The sequence below is a fragment of the Triturus cristatus genome, chromosome 8, assembly GCF_964204655.1.
Source record: "Triturus cristatus chromosome 8, aTriCri1.1, whole genome shotgun sequence".
NCBI classification, from domain to species: Eukaryota; Metazoa; Chordata; class Amphibia; order Caudata; family Salamandridae; genus Triturus; species Triturus cristatus.
In genome coordinates this window covers 402016989-402032967 of record NC_140591.1, presented here as the reverse complement: position 1 = coordinate 402032967, position 15979 = coordinate 402016989, and the positions used below count along the sequence as shown (strand labels likewise).

General features: G+C 46.6%; 1 protein-coding gene across 1 annotated transcript in view; it reads left to right on the top strand.

Moving 5' to 3' along the window:
- Window positions 1–15979, top strand: part of VPS36 (vacuolar protein sorting 36 homolog) — a 195061-nt gene that overhangs the window by 171068 nt on the left and 8014 nt on the right. Inside the window, exon 11 of the mRNA XM_085621780.1 lies at window positions 5911–5975. Within this exon, the coding sequence (XP_085477906.1) occupies window positions 5911–5975 (65 nt within the window). The remainder of the gene's footprint in view (window positions 1–5910; window positions 5976–15979) is intronic.

The window sequence follows — 15979 nt, the reverse complement described above, 5'->3', positions numbered from 1 at the left end:
CTTCTCAGTATAGTTTGGACCGCAAAAAGAAGATGGCTGGGAACAGATGTAGTTTGGCCTGCCTCCTTCTGAAATACAAGTTGGATCATGATTAAGGCACTGTGTTGACTCTTTTTGGCATTTTCCTTCCCATCAGTGCGAGGAACTTTACCAGTTGACAGATCAACTGCAGATTTCCCAGGGGCGAAGCAGTCCGGTACAGCCTGCCTCCGTGTGCAGATCCCTCTTTGATTGAACTGGGCCTGGAGCAGCTGCCTCCTTTCCTTCAGCAGGTCTTTGCAAGTACATAGCAAGTGCGGAAGGTCTTCTGTGACTTGCCACACAAATGGTAGGCACTTGATGTAGCCTACCTCTGACAGTGGGGGAAATGCAGAGCAGATTACAATACCCCCACAATATTTCAGAAATTGCTCTTTGATGGTTCTGGATTAGACCAAGCAAAAGTATTTTTGTGGAGCAAGTGAGCTGTAGCTATTTAGTGACATCCAGGCATGAGCTCTGCCTGAGAAAGCAGCCTTGTCTTCCACTAGCGAAAGGAGCTTTATTGATTTCCATGCTTATTTTTTGAAAACTGTATGGCTGGTGGAGCCTTCTCGGAGGTGGGTCATCCGGTGTTAGGTAGGGATTCTTGAAGGTAAGCTCTGGCGGGCGATGTGTCTCTCTGTTGCAGCTCCTGCCATAGATAGTGGCTTAGAGTGCAGGGGGCTGCCTTCCTGATATTGCCCAACATATTATACATGCTCCTTCCCTGGCCAGGAAATGTCCCTGCAGACCAAACTTTAGCCAGATCTGTGCTGGTGTGGTGTAGTTTGGCAGGCTGAAAATCATTCTGTTGCTTTGACTAGGGTACTGTCCTGTATTTTGGCATCCCTGCCTCACAGGAGTTCACTGCCATATGTTATAGTTGGTAAAAGTTTGGCTTGCACTACCTGGAGGAGGGGAGACAGCGTTGGTCCTGTCAGTTTTGATGTTAAATTCTTTAGTGTCACTGCCAATGCCAAACCTTTCCTTTTAATTGCCTCCTTCTGACGCGCAAAGTGGCCCTCTTTGTCGACGATTACTCCCAAATATTTGTATTCTGTTGCTGTCTTGATTCGTGTCTTACCCCAGTACCAGACCTGTCGTTATTAATAGCCATATTGGGTGCCTTTGCCAAAGCTGATGATCAAACCGTTCTCAGCAGAGTACATTGTGTCGAGTAGGTGTTGTGGGCCCACCTGAGTGTGACTAACCAGGACCACATCGTCCGCATAAAAGAAGCTGGATAATGCCAAGCCCCCTAGCCCAGGGGGGCGTGGGAGTTGCAGGCATTGAGTGCCTGCATCAGGTCAGTCATAAAAATGTTGAATAAAGTGGGAGCCAGGATACACCCCTGCTTCAGCCCTTTGCTTGTTGGTATTCGCCGTGAGAGGTGCGTGCCCGCACCCAGCTTCACCTGCATCTATTTATCCGTGTGGAGCATTATTAGCTAGTCCAGCAGGGTCTACGGAATGTCCCAGCGGGCCAGCTTACTGCAGAGCCTGCCTCGATCTACATGGTCGAAGGCTGCCGTGAAGTAAATGAAACAGAGATAAAGGGGCAGCTTGGAGAATTTTGCCATGTCGATAAGGAGTGACATGGACAAGATGTTAGTTTTCTTGTCTGATGTTCGAGAGAACCCTGTTGGATTGAGTGATATAATGGCATTCTCAGAAGTCCCTAATTAATGGTGCCTGCTTCCCACAAATAGATATTTGTGGTGCTGAGTCCAAGGCTGGAATGGCAGCTGTTGGTGTAAGAAGGCGATTAGTTGCATTCCAGGCGTCGGCTGGGTTGTTGCATAGCCCGCTATCCTCACTGATGTCACTTTTTTTGGAGGCCATTTTTTTGGTTGCGCTTCCCTCCTTAGTGGGCCATGGAGGGGCGGTAAAGATGTGCCCCTGGTGTGGTGGTCAGTGATGCTTCCAGGGAGCTTCCCTATGTGCCCCCCGGGCTTCTGTGGTGTGAACCTCATGCTCTTGGAAGATGGTGCTGCCACAGTTTCCAGCCTAGCTTCCCCCCAACCCTGTGATTAGATACGGGAGGGACTCTTCAGTAGAGGTTTGTCTAATGCATACTGGTGTATCTGGATGTTGAATGTCCGGGTCTGAGGGTATATCTGCTAATTGTCCGGATGGAGGCCTGAAGAGAGGGTAAATGCCTGTATGATTTAGGACGGTCTTTTTGTTCCGCCCTGTCCTCCTTTGGATCTGCCTTTGCCTTGCATTTGTTTTTGTTCTCAGGGAGCCTTCCAGAGTTGGGTCTCCTTTGGTAATAAGATTCGAAAGGTCCGATGGGGGCGGTCCCCTCCTCCTTTCTCTCCCCCCCCCCTCCCCCAGCGATCAATTGAGATTTTGCAGCCGACCGCTTCTTGAAGTGGCTGATGCAGGTTGGTGCTCAATGTGGAAGTGCTCTTCTGAAGGTGATTGGCCACAGGTGCCATTGGGCTGTTTTTAAGTTCTTCTAATAGGTTGCTGAGCATAGAGTGGAGAGAGGATAATTTGTCCATGATCGGACCGCACCTGCAGCTTAGTTGCGCCTCAAGTGAGCCTGACTGTGCCCATTTGAGGAGTGAGTTCAAGTACCCTAGCTTTCCATCAGTGCCAGCAATGAAGACCGTCAGAGTGTTGAGCAATATCAGCTGAGTGTCCATTTTGTCTGATTGATACTGGAGAGCCTCCACCAAGAGCTGCATAGTATTATGGAGAGAGGCCCATGCGCTGTCCGTATGCATTCGATCTCCCTTGCCAAGATTGGCCCTATCTTCACAGTCAAAATTGGGGTCTGCAGTGTGCCTTGTGGCTCATCTGCTTAGTTGGTACCCTGGGGTGGGTCCTGCGGGTATGAAGCCAACATGTCTTCCCATTTTTGCGTGCCAAGATACAAGACCATCCCTTGCGCTCCCTCGGATGCTCTTGGTGCTCCAGAGCTGAGTGACATAATTTGTTGTTGTTAGCCGATGGTGTAACCGTAGGTGATTGGGCCTTCAGGTCTGTAGAAGGATCTAATCTGGGGTATTATTCCTCGGTTCCCAGACTGATCAAATTGTTCTCCTGGATTATAATTATCGACTTATTTAGTTGCCAGTTCTGGAGCCTTACACCCTATCTTTTGCCCTCTTGTGTACTGCATGCACCTAAACCCCTGCTTTGGTTAGCCAGGGTGCGGTAATCAGTTCCCCAAGCTGATGTTAAGGGGAGATGGCAAACCTCGCTGGCCCAGCCTGGTCCCTGCCTATGGTTTTGGACAGAGGGTCCGTCCTCTGGGACCATGGACTCTGTTTGCCTGAGAGCAGACTCACCTTGTCTGAGGGATGAAGGCCCCACGACAGTGACAGACCTGGGCCTCGTCCCCCCTTCCGGCTTAGCTTCAGCAGGGGGAGGCTGAGTGGCTTAGTGGAAGCCCCGCTCGCTTGGCTGCCTGCATCTTGCAGCTGTAGATGCGACTGCAGGCCTGGATGCCTGCTGTTGTTTGAGAAGTGAACGGAGCCTGCATCTTTCAGAATGCAGAATTTCTAATAGAATTTTGGCTGAAAGAAGCAAGTGAGGCTGTTCTTGGCTTTGACCTCAACTACACTTCTGCTGTCCCTATTTCAATTATCCTGGCTGTGATTGTGGTTGGGTTTGTGCTGTCTGCAACCTCCTCTTGGGATTTTTCCTCCCAGGTTATGTGTGGATTGGCCCCCTCATTCTCCCCAACATCATTAGAGAGGTCTGTGCTGGCGCTCTCAAAGCCGGTGCTGCTTGCAGATTCTGTTATTCTAAGCGGAGAGCAGGTGCCAGCAACCTATATACTCCTCCCCTAAAGCCTTCTGGTGAGGTAAGATGTCCTGTTAGCAGGACGGGTGCCGCCTCATTTCCCTGATGGGCTGGCAGGCCCACCTCCTCGGTAGAGCTGTGTCTGTTTTGCGCTGTTTCAGCATTAGAACTGGCGCAGCACACATCGTGCAGCATCTGGATCACGTCCGCCGCCTATGCCTTAGATGAGCCTCACCTCTGCTCCAGGCTCTGCTCCAGTTTCCCGCTTCCTGGTTGTCACAGGGCTGTGGAACAGTCCGGGCGAAGCTTGCTGGTGCCTGGTGTCAGATGTCGGGTGTTGGCTATCCAAAGACCCTGTTACCCTCCTCTTGGCTTCCTGACTCCCGCCACCCGGATCATTCTCACCATGCTCCTCGTGTACCCCTCTCCTCAGTGTTGCAGACGTCGATTGGACCGCATCGGTCTGTAATTGCTCTCGTCAGTCCTCTCTCACCACCAGGGAAAAAAATCCTCCAGAGCAGAGCTGTGGAAGAACGTCTGGCCCTCCCACCAGTGTCTCACTCAAGCCAGTGGAGACGTTTATGGCTGGGTTCGACTTGATCTTGAATGCGAAGGTTAGGCACATTCTGGCCTCCTGGTATCTGGAGCCTCCAGTGTATTTCTTGGGGAGGCAAGACTAGATGATGGTGCCGTAGTAGAGTGTGCCAGGATGTGCGTGATGTGTAGGAGTAGGAAAATGCTCTGGAGAAGAGAGAGCTGCATGTTCACACTCTTTGCCTTCGCATTAACAGCGAAAACCCTCTTTTGAATTACAACTTTACCTTTGCTCCCCATGTTAGCAGGTAAGCACCCCAACATTTGTCAGTCATGCAAATGTTAATGATAGGGCTGGAGTCTGCAATCACTAGGATCTCAGTATTTGATTCCTTTCATGTGCAGGTTACTCAGTTTCACCTAGTGTATTCCATGGTCCAAGCTCACAGTAATGTTCATTCGACATGGTAGAAGAATCTAATTGTATGTGTAAGTCTGCTAACAAATGTGTGATGTTGCATATCTTGTGATACTTTGTTGGAAATTTGTTGTGACTTCTTATGTTGATATATCTCCTGTTAACAAGATAGTGCTGTGCCTTGTGGCGTCTTCTCGTTCAGTGAGCATGCAGACGGGTGACAGACTACCCCCTCAGTTGGTAGCCACATGGCTTTAACAGTCTGAAATGCCCTTGTGCCCCCTCTAGGATTGTTGGAGAAGAATGCAGGAGTAGTTGTTCCCTTTCTACAAAAGATTGGAGGTGCACTGACTAGGCTAGGTTGATTATGCTGGATCCTGGTGGAATGTGATACATGTCCGCTGTGCAGCGAGGGACCATCTGAGTGGAGAGAGACTCCACTACCAGCAGCTGGAGATCTATGTGCTTGTAGAGCCAAGTGCTGTCCAAAGTTATCCATTTTCTCAGCATGTTTGCATTGCGTGTTCTGGCATGGCCTGCTACTGGCCATGTTCAACTCCTACTCCAATTGGTCTAAAAAAGAAAGAATGGGACATTAGATAACAATCTTCAGGGGGTGTTTTGCCCAGTCATTGACAAGCTGCTCATTTTCTTTTGCAGCCAGTCAGGTCTGTGGTGCTTTTTACTTTGAGTATTTTACAAAATGTGATGTTTGGGCAAGGAGACCCTGCTGCTCTATAAGGGTTCTCTCCTTTGGAGGCGGAAGAGAATCCTTGTTGCCCGAGGTAACAGGACACTTTAGGATAATGTTTGCAACTCCTTAATGAGCCCCTCCCAAGACTATTAACATTGCTTGGTACTATATCGTGCTGTGCTGGTAATAGAGGTTAGTTTGATCACTCACTGCTGATATCTGAGTGCATTGTCCCGAATACCAGGTGCTGTCCAGCAAGGCCCACCCCAGGACCTTTGTCAGCGAAACATATATAATTGAGTTGGCTATTCATAACGTTTACTTAGTTCAGTTTTTGCTGTGTGGTATGTAAAAAGTTCACTTAAAAAGCCCGAATGAAGGCATCTGCCTCTCGTTTGCTCTCCACTTCATAAACATTACATTTTGTGCTGCATGTCACTTGATAAAATTCATACCAGTCTCTTTATCTCTTCCACATTTCTTTACAGTTGCTCTCTCCGGAGGATTTGGTGAATGCTTGCAGGATGCTTGACTCTCTGAAGTTGCCCATAAGGTAAGAGGTGTGAACTCATTGGCTAAGAAAGAGGCCGGTTGTGTGCAGGGGAAGTAGTATTTTGAGAAAGTTCTAAGCCCCTTTCCTTCCTGGAGATAAACTAGAAGCAAATACCAGGAAAAATAATTACCGTCTTAGAGCATTGCACGGCTTCTGCTTCCTCCGGGAAACCTTTGATCAGCACTTTTTCCAAGACTGAGAATTTGGAAATAATTTATTTACAGATTGCTTTGCTGAGTCCTCGTTTTTACCTCTAAATGAAAAACTGAAATGCACATAACACTAATTTCATTAAATCACAGATGTTTAATTTGGGTACGTGCCATATGTGTATTTTTTTTTCATTGTTTATAGCGCACACCTCATAAATGTAGGTGTTTCAAAGCGTGCTGTACTCGTATGCCGTCTTGTGGTCTCAATTGATCTGTGCCGTAAGTGCTGGCAAGGAGAGCATCCGAGACATGTGAAGTAGCAACACTAGATTTCCCAGATGCATTACGGTAGAGGCAGTGCATTAATGCAATCACTTTAATTTATGTAGAACTTCAAGAGTGTTTGCCAAGTGTGGATGCAGCCAGTGCTTTTATCTCTAAACACGGATTTCTAGATTTTTCTTTGTTCTTGACGGAGAGTAACACGTTTGAGCAATTATGGTTGCATCATCCCTGATATCTGGAAGCATCCTAAGCACACTAGAGCTCTCTGACATGATCTGGGTATCTTTGCTGTGCGTTGGTCTCTCTAGTTATTTTGCTCTTCCCTGGCTTAAAGACGTTCGACATCCCTTGCAGAAAATGAACATCCCAGACATAATGTGGGCATCTTTGGCATCTGGTGGCCACTCCAGTCATCTCGTAACCTTTACTGTCACCTTGAGGTTATACCCGGGATATAATTGGCACCTATCTCACGTGATACTGACAGATCTGCATACGAGACAGTAGCTGTCCTTGTATGTCAGTAGTAATTGTAAACATTTGATGAAAAAAGGTGATTTTTTTTTTTGTATGGATACAGGGGGCGTTGATTTTGAAAATAATGAAAAGCAGAATTTTTTTAGGGCAACAGGTGTGTATTTACAGAAAAATGGCAAGTTGATTTTGGACAGTAATGTGTTTTTTTTCCAAAACTGAAATACTGGTTTTTGGGGGCATAATGTAATTTGATGAATGACCTGTAAGACTGTAAGAGTCTAGGAAAGATCCTGGCAAACCGATTGAGCCCACTGCTCCCACCACTAATACACCCGGACCAGAACGGGTTTGTGCCGGGTAGGAACACCTCCCAAAATATTCGCAGACTTTTTCATGTCCAGGACCAGGCGCAGGGCTGCTACCCCAGAGTGGCGTGCCTGGTCCTAGACCTGGAAAAAGTATTCGACACCCTGACCTGGCCATACCTATTCGAGACACTGCAACGGATGGGGCTTGGACCCACCTTCAGAGCGCAAGTGAAGCTACTATACACGAACCTCACGTCCAGGGTGCGGCTGGGTAAATATATATCACCGCTTCTCCAGATTGGGAGAGGCACCAGGCAGGTGTGCCCACTCTCCCCTCTATTTTTTGCCCTGGCCATGGAACCCCTTGCGGTACGGCTATGCCAGGAGGGAAGGGCATGGAGCATCTCGTTAGGGAGTACTACACATATCGTGTCTCTTTATACAGACGACCTGCTACTGTACATACGAGACATCACAGAGGATCTTAGCACCATATGGGACACACTTTCAGACTTTGCGTCCGCAGCAGAGCTGAAGGTCATCTGGGAAAAATCCACTGTGTATCCCCTGAGCCCAGATCTCCTCCCACAGGTGATAAAGGTCGGAGATTCGAACGTCACCAGGACGGCCTGCGCCCCACGATACCTTGGCATATGACTCTACCATCGCCCCGCGGACCTATTTGAGGGCAATCACCGCAGAGCCCTCACCGGAGTCAGAACCCGGGTAAACTTTTGGAAGACCCTGCCACTGGCCCCAATCAGAAGGATAGCCCTAGCAAAAATGATCTTAGTGCCACAATTCCTCTACTACTTCTCTACCACCCCTGTCGTCCCCCCTCCCCCCGCTCTATCTTTCGCGAGCTAGACACCTTACTAGGTTCCCTTATATGGGGGAATGGTCGCCGAAGAGTAGCCCTCTCAAAGCTACAACTCCCGACGGACCTGGGGGACTAGGAGCGCAATCCTTCGAGGCCTATTTTCTTGTGGCGCAGCTCCAATGGCTGTCCTGCTGGACGGCAGAACGGTACCTGGATGAAACCGCCTTGGAAACAAGACCCATGACGATACAAGCGATCTGTCACCTGCTTCTCCCTGACACCCATCCTAAGTCGACATACCCCCATACAACTAGCGACTGCCCGTGCAAGCATGTCCCGCATCCACCGCATAACAGGCGAATCACCCTTATAAACCCCTCTGCTACCGCTAGCGGGACTCCCTAAGAACGGAGGCCACTACACGGCTCAAACAATGCATGTTTGGACGAACCACTCGGTCCTGGAGGTGGAATCTCTATTCTCTGATGGTCAGCTGCTTTCATTTGACCAACTCGTGGAGGAGACAGGACTCCTACAAGGACAGTTTCTGCTCTACAAGCAAATACTTCTAAGCTGTCGCCTCCTTTGGGAGCTCTCAGAGGGAGAGCCCACAACACACCCGGTACTCCACACGATACTCAACATGGCTTTACAAGGTGGTCCGAGATCTCACGGCCACTACTCTCACCCCGTTATGGCAGAAATTGGAGAATGAGATAGGACGCCCACTACACGATGAAGAATGGGAACAAGCTCTAGAGTAACCGAAGAAAGTGTCCCATAATGCTCGGTTTAAAAATATACAATTCTCTACAATACACAAGCGTATCTCACCCCGACCCGACTCCTGCGATTCTACCTAGGCACACGATTTCTCTGCCCAAGATGCCAGGCCCCAGAGGCAACATTTAAACACATGTTCTGGCTCTGTCCCACGATACAATCCTACTGGAGCACAATACACGAGACACTGCGGGAGCTAACAGGGCTCATCAATATTAACACCTGGGAGGCCAGTGGGCTTCTGCAGAAATAAAACCCTTAAAGTTCAGACATGCTTCACCTCCTGCCCTCCTGCTGGCGAAGAGGGGTATCACAATGTATTGGAGAGGCCCAGAGGGACCCCCACTGGCAGCCTGGACAGGGGCAGTTAGTAAATGGGGCTCAGCGGAGGAGGACACAATCCGGCGGGAGGATCTTCAAGGAGTGCGCAAGACGCACATATCCATGGAGTGGGCCACAATCCTGCACCAATTCAGGCAACATGCAGTAAGCACCCAGCAAGCCTTACAACTTGCTAATACGACCACAACCCACAGCCAAGACGTGCAAACGCAACCCAACCCACAAGCCGATGACACAGCTAACACCCCTAGATACAGCAGCAGCACATGACCGGGATGGGATGATGCAGTGCATAGCGCGCATACTCGCCAACACCCTGCTAAAGGAGGGCCCTGCTTTCCCCGCCCCACCACATTAGAGTGCACACAGCAACACAGTTCTCCTAATTCCAGGCGCCCACAGAAGAAGATGCCCCATTCACCTTGCCCCAATATTCCCAGTTTCCCACCACAGTTTGTTACCTGAGCCGGTAGTTCCAAGAACCGGGCACCGAACAATACACACAATTTCTGTCATAGTTACAACGAGACACACTATCACGACCATGACAGGGAACCCAATAGCCAACCTCACTATGAATGTATCCACTCCAATCCATGATAGGCTGGTTAAATTACAATGTACAGTTACGACTATAGTGCTAAATGGACAATACTATGTCAATGTAAGCTGCTTATGGAAAACTCAATAAACTTTTTTAAAATAAATAAATAAATCGGGCCCAGCGTGCTGACTCATTTTGGGCTGAGTGTCATATTTTTATGTGCTTTAGCCTTCGTGACGTCCCATGTTTGGATGAGAAACTCCATAGAGAACCATTCTGAAATCATAAATGAACATAATTCAGTTTTTGCACCTTGATTAGTCTTCAGGGCCCAATGCACTTATTATCTACAAACTCCGTCCAAGGCTGAGGAATCTTTACATTTTTGAGTCTTCGGTAGACTCTTGTGTAGGGGTCAGTCACAAGGAAATTAAACTGTAATCCCGCCCTTTTTCATTTATAGACAGACATTATTATTTTTATTAAAGTGGTGAGAATGTGATTATATATTGTTTAGTACAAAACCACATATTTTGCGAGGTAAATCGTGGTAACATGCAAAAAGAGGGTTTACAAAAAAGATTTTCAATGTTGTCATTCATCCTTGTGATGTAGTGCTAAATGTATGTGATCGTTTTCTTCACGGTCTCACTTTTGAACATCAACAAGTGACTCTGGGATAGCGCTTCTCTCTGCTAGAGAAGGCGTCTCATTAGTCATTAAGTGACTATAAGATGGCGCTTCTATCTGAGCTGCTGAAGGCCTCTTTATGAAGTCAACAAGTGACTCTGGGATAGCGCTTGTTTCTTTGCTAGAGAAGGCATCTTGTTCGTCATTAAGTGACTAGGAGATGGCACATCTGTCTGAGATGCTGAAGGCCTCTTTATGAAGTCAACAAGTGACTGTGAGAAAGCGCATCTCCCTGCGTTAGTGGAGGCCTCTTTCTAACGTCAGCACGGCCTCTACTCCGGAAGAGCAGGAAGTGGTTCTCTTCCTGAGAGACTAGACTGGCACAATTCTCTAATTGTGCATGGACTGGGAGGGGTCTGTGGATGTGTTTTGTCTAGCCAATTTACCATTTACAATCAGGAGTTTACGCTTCATAGCGCTTCAAAGAGCCTGGCCCTTCCCTTCTCCATTAAGTGTGTCTCAAAACAAAAGGGTTTATTGATTGTTATTATAAAGGATTCTATTCCTAAAGCATGCTGTTTATCCTGCTGAATCCCAGCGGCTAGCTAGGAGGCTCAAACATTTCACGCATTGTTATCGCACTGGGTAGTGTCCTGTTTGTTTCTTTTTACGTTTTACCTTAAAGCAAAGGCTTCAAGTTTCAAGAGCTGCGACAAATATCTGAAAGGTGATGTCATTGATATTTCTCTCTGATCGCGATATGCTATGATTGGTTGTTGAGCTTAATAACCATTTCAGAACTACTTCTATAAAATATTTGTTAAGCAAGCACTCTGGAGACATAAAATAAATAATCTAGCAAGCTTACCTTGGTGGGACTGAGTGCCACTTCATGCCGAACGAGCTGGGAGTGAGTTGTTTGTCTGCATTTCCAGGGCCAGTTCTCCCACAGGAGGCCTTTGACTTCAAAAAACGTTTCAAAAGAAGTGGTGTAGGTCTTGGAATTTATTTTGTCTTTAAGACACAGGCATTTTATCTGTGGAATGGAGGTGCCTCCTCTCTTGACCACGAGGTGGAGCTTGACCTGGTGCTGGAGTCATTTGGGAAACGCCTCTCAAATCAGGGCTTGAGCTGAACTCCAGCTGAGGCATTACACGATGGGTGTCTGCAAAGTTTACCACGCCATCTTAAAGTTAATTTTGTTCAGTATAACCCAGTTGAAGCTGCAAAAGACCTACACTATCTTAACTCTTCTCCATATAAAATGTGAAACCAGGTCAGCAGTGCCAGATGTGTCTGACAACTCTTCTATGCCGCATAGTTTCACTGGTGATGAACTCATGGAGAAATACTCTTGATGCTCCTTTGTAGCAGGAGAGGTGCAAGGAGCAGAGGCTGATCTGGGGCACTGTGGGTGATCCCGGTGGTTCAGTGTCATCTGTGGCTGCGTTGATGCCATTGCTGATGGTCATGACACTAGACTTGGCAAAATCCGGTCCAGAGATTGTTCTGCGTATACAGAAAGCTCACAAGTCTTACCATTCTGACACCACTCTGGAGTTGGTGATTGGGGGGCCATTCCAAAGATACAGCACTTTCATGCCGTGCAGATTGATGAGACTGTCCACTCTATGCATGAGCTTCAAGATGCAAGGTCCCTCTGTACTTCACCAGACAGTATGGTGAATATGGTTGTGCCCTCCACACTGTCAGAGATCTACTGTTCACACATTGTATTTATGAAGTAGGCTTGTTCCACTTACAGCCGCCATATACCCAAGAAGTTAAAGACCATGATACGGTCACTGACATTTTGCCCAAGTGGCCTCAGGGTTCGATGCGTTCCTTGCTTTTTAAGAAGAGTTAGAGAACCTCATTGCTGACACTTGAGAACAGTGAGGGTCTTCTAGCGGAATTTAGTCCAGTGACAGGTAACCCATTTCTTCTAGAAAATCATGTCTGTGCATGCCACTAATTGAGGGAGTGGGCATATTATTTCCTCAAGTTTGGCCCCTGACACAGTCTAATTTATTGTGTATGTTGAAGACGAAGGATTTTGCATTTGGCTCTTTGGCTCTACGGTCTGTCTGTGTAAGCAATAATTGGACATATATATGTGTTCATTTCAGAAACTATGGAAAAGGTGGTGTATCTATTGCTTAGTGAAGAAACAAAGGCATTGAAGCAAGTAGCAGCAAATGTTATGGATTCCTGAAAATAAATATAGCGATCATGTTTCACCATTGTTTTCTGGATTTCAAGAAGAGTGGCCACCACATCATGAATGAAAGGAATTCTTGGCTCAAGCTCTGTTATTTTGTCTTGCTGAATGTATGTACAAAGGTCCTGATAACGAGATGAAAGGAAAGTACTACGTTAATTATTGCACTTGATATATATTGATATCATCAGATTGGGTATTTACATGGTGTAGGAAATACCTCACATTCTGAATTCTGCATTTATCCGAATCCTCTGCACATTTTCCCCTCTGTAAATTTCAGCAGGTTTGACCTGGTAGTTGCAGCTTGCAGTAATTATATCAGTCAGTGGAGACCGACTGAAGGATCACTGTGGCTCTCATTAACATCTGAGCTCAGTTATACTGCACAGCAATACCGATTCATGCCCTGACCACCCAGAGGTAGATGTTTGTCAAGGAAGATCAAAACTTGCAGAGCAGTGATATACACTTTTGTGATGAAGGCATTCCCGCTTCTAGAGCGAGTCTGGTATCTAAGGGAGATGATTCCTTTTCTCAGACAAGCCGTGATTTTTCAGGCAGTTCTGGTTACGATTGCCTTGACTTATGCTATCGTGGATTCTACTAGTACCTCAGCAGGAATATAGCACGTTACAACCCATGTGATACATCGCATGCCATTACAACACGGTCATTTTTTTTTTAAAACCTTTTTATTGGCATTTATGTAATAGTACATACAACAACACATCTGTTAATGCGATTAATATGGACTAACAAGCAAGGGTGCACAATCGTGCCCTATGTGGACGTTAGAGCGTGTAATCCTAGAGTATGTAGGCCCCCACACAGTCTTTGAGCTGGCGACAGTCCCACGAGGCCTGTGTCGAAGTATAACTAACCAGCTTGCATGGTGGTTGCTGTGCCTTGCTATGGTTGCGTCTTTTCCCCCCTTGTACTTTATCAAAGGGGCTAGGGGATGGCGGCCGTGTGTTAACCATAAACAAACTGGGGATATATAAAACTGGGGTGCACTGTGTCGCAGATGATGATCACTTTTAGTATTTCGCCTGAGAGCAATACCATTGCGAGGTATTATGCTGGAGTTACGCAGGTGTGGGGGGGGGAAGAGGGAGGTGGGATCACTGGTCACTGCCCTTGCGAGGGCGTGGTGAAGAATCAGGCGTGACTTGCCGTTGCGACCTGTCGGGTGTCTGGACCCCCTGTACATCTCCCTGGGTGGTCTCACGGGCATGGGGGCCCCGGGGGAACCGTACTTTCGCGGTCCCGCCTCCGTTATTGTTTCTTGCGCAAAGGAATGTAGTATTACAACGTGGTCATTACAATGACTTGCTGTAGGGGGTGCTGGATGTTGTAATAGTGTAATTTACTTTTCCAACTCCAGTCTGTGCAAGAGTAGGGAAGGTGTTGGATTTTAAATCCAACACCTTCTGCCCCCTACAGCAAGTCATTGTAATGGTTTGCAATGTAACAACGCGGTCGTTGTAACGACCACGTTGTAATACCATGCGATGTATTGCATACAAGGTAAAGGATGTTTCCCCCTCAGCAGCGTCTGAGGTCACTGAAGAATCAACATCAAGGGTGGCTTGCCTTTGAAGTCCAATATTGGCACACCTCGTATGTCTGTTCTAGTGGCAATAGATCCCTCTCAGATTGCTGAGGATGATCACATAGATTTTCTTCTCCAGGTGCAAGTTAAGGAGGTTTTGGTGTTGACAGACATTCAATATAACTGCCATGCACTGTGTCAACATTGTGAGTTTGGCAAGAAAGTATTGATACTTTAGCAGTGGAGAATTGTAATCGCGGAGGACTGACTTCACACAAATTTATATATTCATAAATGTTTGGGATGGAAGTATAAAGCTATGGATCTTTTTGCAAGTTAGTAGAATTGCTAGTGCTTATTATTCTGCTCATGAGTGTTTATATGGAGAAGTGCTTTACGTGATAGAATGCTGGGGCACTGGAATTATGAACTGATATATCCTTTTCACACATTTTGTAATTATCGAAAGAAGAGTCTTGAATAGATTCAGGTAGTTTCAGGCATCAATAATTCTGGTGACCCCGGATTGATTTAGGATGATATTTCTGGTTTCTCAGCAAGGTAGGTGTGGTCAGGATGCTAGTCACTCAGTTGCTTTTGCACAGGCAAAGGGTAGTTTGTTGCACCTGGATTAACAGTTCGAAAGAGAACATTTGACTCCTGAGACTGAATTTACTCAAGCATGGCCACACTGATGATGTGCCTTGTCTGCAGACGCCAGACAATATAGCACCTGGCTCTAGTATAAGTGGAACTGGGTGTGGTTCCGTATGCTCTTCAGTCATAAACACCATGATCCATTTACAGTTTCTTTATGAGATTATGAATTTGCAGGGGACGACTGTATCTGGCAACTCTCTAATCATTTTGAGGAAACCTCATGCTCCTTCTCTGTTTAAGATATTCATTCCGTTCTATTTTCAGAAGGAATTGATGAACATGTTTCCCCATGTGCCTTGAAACCCTGTTTATTGGTGGTTGCCTCAGTTAATGACAGTTCTTTGAACCAGCCATAGGTGTGTTCAAGTTGCAGTCCTTGTCACCAGATGTACCTTATAGAGTTTTATCTAAGGACAGCATAACATTGCACCAAGGCATTCTTTCTTCCAAAGATGATCTAAAATGTATTTAAATCAATCCATTCACTTGTCAGCCTTCTTTCTGTGACCCCATATATCTAAGGTGGTGGTGTGGGGCACAGGCTGCTCAAAGTAGACATAAAAAGGGCGTTTAGGTGTAATATTTGCAGATCTGGCTAAAAACAGACAATTTCAAGAGGGATCCAAATATGGATTGGCGAGTGCTTGCAAATAGGTTACATGACTTACAGCCAGAGGGAATAATTACACAGTCCACAAGGGGCAGAGTGGCCAGAATTACATTTTAAGAGAGTTATCACAGAGACTTGCAAGGCAGCTACCTTGTTTCCTTTATAGACTTCGGAAAAAACCTTATTAATTCAATTCAGATACCAAGGCTGAAGCCTTCTTTGTAAGATCCATGGTCCTGCACATATTTTTTTTTTGTTAAACTTTATTTTCATTTTGCATACAAACATTATTTTCAGTAATCCTTACATTAAGTGCAGCAGCAGCAAGGACAAGAAAAACCCATTGTGACTTTAACAGTCTGATTGGTACATCATTCTGTCTCGTGAGCTACGGGGTACAACCTTTGTTCATTAATTCTAGGACATTACTGTTTAGCAACCAAGGGTCACGACGTCACATATCAGCTACCGACCAACTCGTCATGATTACAAAGGTGCAGCAGTCTCTGGGCGTATTGAGGTTCTGTCTTCTGTGTATCATTAAATCAACCAATCCCTGCCCTATTCTGTTCTTCCTCTGGTTCGGCTGCTGCAGCCTGTGTAGCCAAATATGCCCT